This window comes from Salmo salar, chromosome 12 (assembly GCF_965601325.2).
Source record: "Salmo salar chromosome 12, fSalSal1, whole genome shotgun sequence".
Lineage (NCBI taxonomy): Eukaryota > Metazoa > Chordata > Actinopteri > Salmoniformes > Salmonidae > Salmo > Salmo salar.
In genome coordinates this window covers 60,315,391-60,326,247 of record NC_138302.1, presented here as the reverse complement: position 1 = coordinate 60,326,247, position 10,857 = coordinate 60,315,391, and the positions used below count along the sequence as shown (strand labels likewise).

Sequence of the window (10,857 nt, the reverse complement as noted above, 5' to 3'; positions counted from 1 at the left end):
TTGTACTATACTTTTTGTGCACTAGGTGACGGTAAAGTTCCATTCTGAACTCAGGCAATAAAAAAAATGCATTTCCGGCACAGTGTACATACGGGGGTTACTTCCGGTTTCTACCACAGTAGCCGTTAGACAGTTTTCATTGATAAATCGCACAACATTCGCTACTTAGCAGTTTTTGTATATTTATTTACACAATTACTCTAGATTTGTTAAGTCACCATGTCGGGAATACCACCAGATACCTGGCAGCCACCCACAGTGAGCCTGGAGACAACGTAAGTTCTCATAGCTTGCTAGCCTACGTTAGCTAGCTAACCTTAGCTAAATGTTTTGAGTGAATGAATAGCTAACGTTAGCTGATTAGCTAACTCCTTAGGAGTTACGCGAATGGTTGCTGATCAGTCATGTTTTTCGAATACTAAATGCTGTCCATTTAATATCTGATGGAAAATGATGGAAAATGAATGCTCAATCTTAGCAACATTTCATGCCCTCTTGTGTTCCAGAATGGGCACAATTGCAGTGGAACTATACTGGAGACATGCTCCCAAAACCTGCAAAAACTTTTCTGAGTTGGCCAGGAGAGGTTACTACAACAACACCAAGTTTCATCGTATCATCAAGGACTTCATGGTGCAGGGAGGAGACCCCACAGGAACAGGTGAGACAGACACACACACAGATATACACACACACTAGCATAGATAAGGCCTGGAGAAATTCTTCAGAATGCCACTTGTTCCACTGCCAGGCTTTCGTCTTCCTGAGCATGAATCAGCTGTACACTTTTTATTTTATTTTTTAGATGCATTCAGAATGTTCCAGGGAGACAGAAAAGAAGACTCACTAACTCAAATGATGACTAAATCTGTTGATGTCAACATCAGATTCTTACTCCCTGTAATGTGTGTTGCTTATAGGTCGTGGCGGTGCCTCCATATTTGGCAAAGAGTTTGAAGATGAACTTCACCCTGACCTGAAATTCACAGGTAACAATAGACTCACAGTAATGAAATGGGGAAAAAACATCATAGTACCAAAATGTTGTATTTTTCTGGTGCTTTCTACTGCTCTCTTATGGTGCTCTCTCCCTAGGTGCAGGGATCCTAGCGATGGCCAATGCAGGACCAGATACAAACGGAAGCCAGTTCTTCCTGACCCTGGGGCCTACTCAGTGGTTGGATGGGAAGCACAGTATCTTTGGGAGGGTATGCCAAGGTATGGCAGTGGTCAACCGTGTTGGCATGGTGGAAACAAACACACAAGACCGACCTGCCGATGACATAAAAATCCTCAGGACGACTGTACCCAACTGAGATGCATTCATACAACCAAGGGCAACATTTTTTATTTGTACAGTCATTTTGTCATGATTTTTTTGTAATAAAATTGCCTTTAAATAATTTTGGTATTCTGAAATCAATAATGTAACCATTGTCATAATCGCTTAAATTGTTGTGGGTGACCAGTAGTGGTGCGTGGGTAAAATCACTGGGCAAGGCCCACTCCCATCTTTTATTTTTACCATATTACAACCTATATGTTGTGATAATTGCCGAGACAAGAAGATGCAGTGGCAGAATAAATTCAACCACACCTATGTTTCATCATAAATCCGGAGAGCAACCTCAGTTACATGACTTACAGCATGGTCAAGCAAGTGAATGCTTCCAACATTTTCCGACTACTAAACAACTTGATTTAGAACCACAGAGTTACCGCAAGTCGCAAAGAACAGGAGCTGCCTCCACTCTTCCAGCAACCATTTCAACATCATCAAATCACCTATGCTTAGTCTGCAACTAAATGATACCAAGAACAATTTAGTGCAATCAAAGTAAGCTAAATATGATGTAGCTGTTCATGGTTCGGATTTCTCTGTGCGTATGTGCATGCACGTGTTTGTGCAAGTAGAAAAAACATGCTGACACCCTATTTGTAGAGAGATGCCAATACCATCTTCCTCTCATGTTGACGAAACAGTGACTGTCGTACAGTACACGCTTTTATTTATTTTTTCGTAGGCTACCTGGCTAAAATGCTTTCTCGCTAGCCTAACTTTCTTTCATTGGCAACAATGTGCCAGGCCAGCTAGTTAACATTAGCCTACTACATCTACCTAAGCCAGGAGCGCAATGTATGAATTTATGGTTGGATGAGATTTGATGTTATTGGCCAGTACGGATAATTAAGTAAAACCACAAGTCTCTCCAAATCCCTATTTCCATCCATGTCTAATTTAGGGAACTAGCAACCAGAGGACAACAACACAAGGCTACAATTCAATTTATTTTCTGTCAAATGCGTTTTGCTCTCGATGTGACTTTAGTGAATCCAAATCCAAACTGGCTTCCCTTGACACTTTTTTGTGAAGCGCCTGGACCATTCATAGCTGAGTTTCTTCAGTTTAGCTCACTGTTGATTGGCTATTGTTTTATACTTTTTTATCAAGGGAGGTCAAATGCTCGCTGGCTTCCCTTGCATACAATGCTACGGGCGGCAACAATGTCATATTCCTTTTGACCAGACAGCATCAGATAGATGGCCTACACATACAGATATAGAGGGGCGCTGTTTCGCTCCCTCGGGTGCTTTCTCTGGTGAGATACAGTACATTCAGCCTCTTGCAAACTGAAAGAAAATTATGAAGCACAGAGAGACGAAAGATACATTATTTTATTTATTTATTATTTTATTTATTTTTATTGGTCAATTTTGAATACACACCACTGTGGGTGACATGGTCGAAGTGACAAACTTGAAATAAAGCTGCGAGCAGCAATGAACGGGGTTCACAGTATGACTGAAAGGACACAAGATCAGTTGGATAACAAAGTAAGAACTCTATCATGTAGGAACTATCTTTGTTTATGTGCAATCATGAGTCTAAATCCAAAATGGAGTGAATCTGAAGTTTGGTTCATGAGAAGGTGATTGCAGCTTATTTTGCATGAATCGTTTCCTTATTTTTTGAGATATAAAAAACTGAATAACAAATTAAGTGTGGTTAATCTTGGGGACGTCCATGATAGCGATGACAAGTTTAAAGTTGAAAAGCTACTGTGGAGTTGATTTACAGTGGTTTTAATGGACACGTACAATCAGATTTTTTATTTGTCTATACAGTGGCTTGCGAAAGTATTCACCCCCCTTGGCATTTTTCCTATTTTGTGGGGTTTGTATCATTTGATTTACAAAACATGCCTATCACTTTGAAGATGCTAAATATTTTTTATTGTGAAACAAACAAGAAGACAAAAAAAATGAAAACTTGAGCGTGCATAACTGTTAACCCCCCCAAAGTCAATACTTCATTAGAGCCACCTTTTGGAGCAATTACAGCTGCAAGTCTCTTGGGGTATGTCTCTATAAGCTTGGCACATCTAGCCACTGGGATTTTTGCCCATTTTCAAGGCAAAACGGCTCCAGCTCCTTCAAGTTGGATGAGTTTCGCTGGTGTACAGCAATCTTTAAGTCATACCACAGATTCTCAATTGGATTGAGGTCTGGGCTTTGACTAGGCCATTCCAAGACATTTAAATGTTTCCCCTTAAACCACTCAAGTGTTGCTTTAGCAGTATGCTTAGGGTCATTGTCCTGCTGGAAGGTGAACCTCCGTCCCAGTCTCAAATCTCGGGAAGACTGAAACAGGTTTCCCTCAAGAATTTCCTGATTTTTAGCGCCATCCATCATTCTTTCAATTCTAACCAGTTTCCCAGTCCCTGCCGATGAAAAACATCCCCTCAGCACGATGCTGCCACCACCATGCTTCACTGTGGGGATGGTGTTCTCGGGGTGATGCTAGGTGTTGGGTTTGCACCAGACATAGCGTTTTCCTTGATGGCCTAAAAGCTCAATTTTAGTCTTGTCTGACCAGAGTACCTTCTTCCATATGTTTGGAGAGTCTCCCACATGCCTTTTGGCGAACACCAAACGTGTTTGCTTATTTCTTTCTTTAAGCAATGGCTTTTTCCTGGCCACTCTTCCGTAAAGCCCAGCTCTGTGGAGTGTACGGCTTAAAGTGGTCCTATGGACAGATACTCCAATCTCCGCTGTGGAGCTTTGCAGCTCCTTCAGGGTTATCCTTGGTCTCTTTGTTGACTCTCTGATTAATGCCCTCCTTGCCTTGTCTGTGAGTTTTGGTGGGCAGCCCTCTCTTGGCAGGTATGTTGTGGTGCCATATTCTTTCCATTTTTTAATAATGGATTTAATGGTGCTCTGTGGGATGTTCAAAGTTTCTGATATTTTTTTATAACCCAACCCTGATCTGTACTTCACAACTTTGTCTGACCTGTTTGGAGAGCTCCTTGGTCTTCATGGTGCCGCTTGCTTGGTGGTGACCCTTGCTTAGTGATCTTGCAGACTCTGGGCCCTTTCAGAACAGGTGTATATATACTGAGATCATGTGACAGATCATGTGACACTTAGATTGCACACAGGTGGACTTTATTTAACTAATTATGTGACTTCTAAAGGTAATTGGTTGCACCAGATCTTATTTACGGGCTTCATAGCAATGGAGGTGAATACATATGCACGCACCATTTTTCCGTTGTAAAGTTTCTTCGAATTTTTTGTAACAAGTAATTTTTTTGATTTCACTTCTCAAATTTGGATATCCATTGCAAATAAAAATCTATTTGAATTACAGGTTGTAATGCAAAAAAATTGGAAAAACGGCAAGGGGGTTGAATACTTTTGCAAGGCACTGTTACTCAGCCATCTTTTCTCAAACTAATGAGCCTATATTCCACATTTGGTGTCATTTGGTCCTATAGTTCATGAGGAAGAATTCTATTTTTTTTTGCGTATGTGCTAATATGCATCTATGTGGCCATCTTTGAATGCATCAAAGTTATTTTCTCAAACTCTTTAGGGACTATTGTGATGAGTCCAAAGACCAAATTTGGAGTGAATCTGACTTTTAGTCTATCAGAAGAAGATTTTAAAACTTTTTTTATGATTGTTTTAAGCATTAGCGTTACAATTTTTAAAAAGGGGAATAGGTCATTTTACAATTTTTTAAAGATTTCAATGTCAAACTTAACATGGTAATCATGGTAATGTCTTTGATGACACTTAAATGTTTCAAGTTGATAGGCCACTGTGAAGTGGATTTACAAACGATTTAAATGGACACGTCAAATCGGATTTCCTGATTTATCAGTTTCTCAGCCATGTCTTAACCAATCAAATTGAGGCAATTTTTTTCGACATGAGGAAAGACACCTACATACAAAGTTTTAAGTCTAGGTCGAACGGGGCGGCGGATATGAGGATGTGAGACTGCTTTTAACAGTTCCAACTATAGGCCAATCGGTGGCATTCTTTTAGAACAATTTTCTCATGGCCTCTAGTTTCTGTGTGCAAATGTAGAAAAAAAAGTGATCAATCTAGCCTTGAGTTATTTGACCATGTCAAGGGAAAAGAAATCTAAGAATGACAGGTTTCACAGCTTAGCTGAGAACCGATAAATATGCCTGCTGTTTCTTATCTGATGCTTGCAGACAAGTCTCATCCTATAACTTGAACAGACTACCTCTGGAGGGAGACAAACAACAAAGCATACTGTAGGCCTTCTATTTGATTACAGTTATGTGGCATAAGAAATAGCCAACTCTTGTGGACACAGATAGGATGTTTTGGTTATAATGTTTGGTAATCTCCCTATAGCTTAAGGCAGGGTTCCCCAAGTGGCATTTTTTTGTATTTGGCCCCACAAGTTTTCTGAGCAAATATTATATCATTATATATTATATCTGTATGGGCTTCTTGCGGTCAATTTGCAGTCTACAAATTATTTGTAATTATGTTCCACCCCCCGACCATCCGCTCAAGAAGAAATCGTCCTGCGGCTAAATCTAGTTGATGATCCCTGGTTTAAGGGTATCCAAGTTCACCTGGCACCTGCCCTTAGCAGGGTTTCGACTACTCATTTACCGGCTCCCACGGTTCATCGCATAGGATGCCAAACTTGCGTGCCAATTTGACAAAGGACCAAATTCACTGAAACGTTTTGTAACATCTAAAAGGTCCCTTATACAACCTTGGAAATCTGCCAATTTAGGAGGATTTTATGGATCCTGATTTTGTCCGTAGGCTTTATTATAACACAGTTCTGAGTTTCGAGTACACAACTGGGTCAAAGACCGAACGTGTCCTAAGAGATAACATTTCTTTAATCATGACATTTTCAATTATCATTTTTAGCATTCAATGTGTAAGCAAATTTGGATCGGTTACAGGAAGGTATAAGGAAGTAGGTATAAGGAAGTAATACCTAAGACAAGATTCCAACATTAGTAGGAGACCACTGCCATATCTGTAACTCATCATAATGAATCTGAAGTAGAGTTTCTCCATGAGCAAGCAAATCTTATATAACTGAATTAAGTGTTAACAGGTTTTTTGACAAAGTAGAGAGGAGAAGTTGGTTTTCACAGCCTGCCGTCGACTTTACATGACTTAATCATGCCAGGAGAAGAAGCAAAACTGAAATGTTTTCATGGGGCTGTACACACCTACAACATTAAACACAAATCCTCCATCAACAAAAATGTCTCCATAAAAAAAACATAAACATATTTTTATTAAATCAATTTGTGGCCGCCCCTCACTTTTTTTGCTGACCTTAGCTGTTCTCTGGGAGATAAAGCGATGCATCACTGTTACACCAAACTCACTCAGCTAAGAAAAGTGCTATCTTCTTCTAATCAGTTGAGCGTACACATTTTTGTTAAGTCCATCAGACCAAGCAGATGTGTTATGAAACGTTCCCCTTTGTCCTCTTCAAGCAGAGGTCTGGATCAGAGTTGGGGTTAATGGGTTTGAATTGGAATGCCGAATGCGAGCCAGGCCTAATCGCCCAACATCAGTGACCGTCCTCACGAATACTCTTGTGGCTGAATGGAAGCAAGTCCCCACAGCAATGTTCCAACATCTAGTGGAAAGCCTTCCCAGAATAGTGGAGGCTGTTATAGCAGCAAAGGGGGAACCAACTCCATTTAATGCCCATGATTTTGGAATGAGATGTTTGACGAGCAGGTGTCCACATACTTTTGGTCATGTAGTGTATTTATGTCAAACTCTTTTCAATTTTGGCATTTTCAATTTAAATCCCGTCCTCAATTGAAAGACTTAAATTCGAATTGACCCCAACCCTGGAATGTATCACATATTGTAGGCTATATGATACATTGGCCTACATCCCACCAGACACTCTTACTGACAGTTGGGGCTGCTTTGCGTGATGTGTTGCCTCTACCTTCTTGCCCTTTGTGCTGTTGTCTGTGCCCAATAATGTTTGTACCCTGTTTTGTGCTGCTACCCTGTTGTGCTGCTGCCATGTTGTGCCGCTACCATGTTGTTGTCATATTGTGTTGCTAACATGCTGTGTTGTCATGTGTTGTGCCATGCTATGTTGTTGTCTTAGGTCTCTCTTTAAGTTACAAAAATAAACTAGAATAGACAAAAAAAGGGCTGGTTTCATGGACACAGAATAAGCCTTGTCCTGGATGCTATGTTGTTGTCTTAGGTCTCTTTTTATGTAGTGTTGTGTTGTCTCTCTTGTCGTGATGTGTGTTTTGTCCTATATTTTAATTAAATGTATTTGTATTTTTAATCCTAGCCCCCGTCACTGCAGGAGGCCTTTTCGTAGGCCATCATTGTAAATAAGAATTTGTTCTTGACTGACTTGCCTAGTAAAATAAAGGTAAAATAAATACAAATAAGGAATAAGAAGGATCAGTGTTCTGTTTTAAAGTATTTTATTATAGAAACGTTAACAAAAATATCTTATAAAACAGTATTAGTTAAAATAGAACATTTCTATATAAGTTGATATAAGGTAACTGCCAAAATAAAGGAAACACCAACATAAAGTGTCTTAATAGGGTGTTGGGCCACCACGAGCCACCAGCACAGCATCAATTCGCATCGGCATAGATTCTACAAGTGTCTTGAAATCTATTAGAGGGATGCAACACCATTCTTCCACAAGAAATTCTATAATTTGGTATTTTGTTGATGGTTGTGGAAAACCCTGTCTCAGGTACCAGTCCAGAATCTCCCATAAGTGTTCAATTGGCTTGAGATCTGGTGACTGAGACACACAAACACACTTTAAACCCCTCTTTGCTCCTTTGAGACCCCTCTTTCAAAGTCAGAGATATCTTCTTCTAGCCATGGTAGCCAAAATAATGGCCAACTGGGAGTTTTTATACATGACCCCAAGAATGATGGGATGTTTTAATTGCTTAATTAATTCAGGAACCACACCTGTGTGAAAGCAACTGCTTTCAATTGACCTTGTATCCTTCATTTATCCCTTAAGTGTTTCCTTTCTTTTGGCAGTTACCCTTAAATACAATGTTCCAGGTGTACTTGTTGACTTTCAAAAAATACATAAAAAACCTTGCTGTGGTAGATTTGTATTGCAAGACCAACACTTCAGCAAGATACATGATACAGACATCAGAAATGGATTTGAAGTTTAACAGTAGACTACAATGCATTATCTTTTCGTGACCAAATTACACAGAGGGGTTTATAACATTATTCTTTAGAATTAGATCCTGAGGTTGTTCATTTTGGTTGTTCAAATAAGAATAGTTCATTACAAATGGGGTGATTGCATGTCAATTTACCCGGTAAAATAAAAGGTACATGTCAACGCCTTGGATTGATGAACAACTGTATACTGAGTGTATGCACAGATTAAGCCTAATCCTGGACTAAAAAGCATGTTCAATGGAGATTCTCTGTGTGTGGGAAACCGGGCCAGAATGTTTAGGTGATCTAGGTGTAGCTATTTTATGATTGGTCTACAACCCACTAATCATTTCAATCATAAGAAATATATGTTTCTATGATTTCACACATTATGCTATAGATATTAAGTTGATTAAGCTAAATAAAACTATGATATTACACTCACTATACATCATACTGCAGTTCAAACCTAATACCCCACATTACTCAAGCACAACTCTAAACAAGCTACATGAACGATATAAAACACAAAGCCCCCAAAAACCCTTAATATATATACAGTGGCGAGAAAAAGTATGTGAACCCTTTGGAAATACCTGGATTTCTGCATAAATTGGTCATAAAATGTAATCTGATCTTCATCTAGGTAACAACAATAGACAAACACAGTCTGCTTAAACTAATAACACACAAACGATTATACGTTTTCATGTCTTTATTGAACACACCGTGTAAACATTCACAGCGCAGGGTGGAAAAAGTATGTGAACCCTTGGATTTAATAAATGGCTGACCCTCCTTTGGCAGCAATAACCTCAACCAAACGTTTTCTGTAGTTACAGATCAGAACGGCACAAAAGCCAGGAGGAATTTTGGACCATTCCTCTTTACAAAACTGTTTCAGTTCAGCAATATTCTTGGGATGTCTGGTGTGAACTGCTCTCGAGGTCATGCCACATTATCTCAATCGGGTTGAGTCCTGACCTCAACCCGATTGAGACTGGGCCACTCCAGAATGCGTATTTTCTTCTGTTGAAACCATTCTGTTGTTGATTTACTTCTGTGTTTTGGTTCGTTGTCCTGTTGCATCACCCAACTTCTGGTGAGCTTCAATTGGCGGACAGGTAACCTAACTTTCTCCTGCAAAATGTCTTGATAAACTTGGGATTAATTTTTCCGTCGATGATAGCAAGCTGTCCAGGCCCTGAGGCAGCAAAGCAGCCCCAAACCATGATGCTCCCTCCACCATACTTTACAGTTGGGATGAGGTTTTGATGTTGGTGTGCTGTGCTTTTTCTCCACACATAGTGTTGTGTGTTCCTTCCAAACAACGCAACTGTAGTTTCATCTGTCCACAGAATATTTTGCCAGTAGCACTGTGGAACATCCAGGTGCACTTTTGCAAACTTCAGATGTGCAGCAATGTTTTTTTTGGACAGCAGTGGCTTTTTCCATGGTGTCCTCCCATGAACACCATTCTTGTTTAGTGTTTGACGTATCAAAGACTAGTCAACAGAGATGTTAGCATGTTCCAGAGGTTTCTGTAAGTCTTTAGCTGACACTCTAGGATTCTTCTTAACCTCATTGAGCATTCTACACTGTGCTCTTGCAGTCATCTTTGCAGGACAGCCACTCCTAGGGAGAGTAGCAACAGTGCCAAACTTTCTCCATTTATATACAATTTGTCTTGCTCATCAAGGCTTTTAGAGATACTTATGTAACCCTTTCCAGCTTTATGCAAGTCAACAATTCTTAATCTCAGGTCTACTGAGATCTCTTTTGTTCAAGGCATGGTTCACATCAGGCAATGCTTCTTGTGAATAGCAAACTCAAATTATGTGAGTGTTTTTTTTAAAGGGCAAGGCAGCTCTAACCAACATCTCCAATCTCATCTCATTGATTGGACTCTAGGTTTTGTTTTTATCTTTATTTAACTAGGCAAGTCAGTTAAGAACAAATTCTTATTTTCAATGACAGCCTAGGAACAGTGTAAACTGCCTTGTTCAGGGGCAGAACGAGAGATATGTACCTTGTCAGCTCAGGGATTCGAACTTGCAACCTTTCGGTTACTAGTACAACACTCTAAGCACTAGGCTACCCTGCCGCCAGGTTAGCTGACTCCTGACTCCAATTAGCTTTTGGAGAAGTCATTAGCCTAGGGGTTCACATACTTTTTCCAACCTACACTGTGAATGTTTAAATGATTTATTCAATATAGACAAGAAAAATACAATAATTTGAGTGTTATTAGTTTAAGCACACTGTTTGTCTATTATTGTGAGTTAGATGAAGATCAGATCACATTTGATGACCAATTTATGCTAAAATCCAGGTAATTCCAAAGGGTTCACATATGTTTTCTTGCCA

At 39.7% G+C, this 10,857-nt stretch overlaps 1 protein-coding gene across 1 annotated transcript; it reads left to right on the top strand.

Annotated features, from left to right (window-relative positions):
• The first annotated feature begins 82 nt into the window (after nucleotides 1-82).
• On the top strand, nucleotides 83-1,403 carry ppil1 (peptidylprolyl isomerase (cyclophilin)-like 1). The gene is made up of 4 exons (XM_014132719.3): nucleotides 83-275; nucleotides 507-661; nucleotides 921-989; nucleotides 1,096-1,403. The coding sequence occupies exons 1-4, from the start codon at nucleotides 220-222 to the stop codon at nucleotides 1,314-1,316; spliced, it is 501 nt and encodes a 166-aa protein (XP_013988194.1). The 5' UTR covers nucleotides 83-219; the 3' UTR covers nucleotides 1,317-1,403.
• The last annotated feature ends 9,454 nt before the right edge of the window (nucleotides 1,404-10,857 follow it).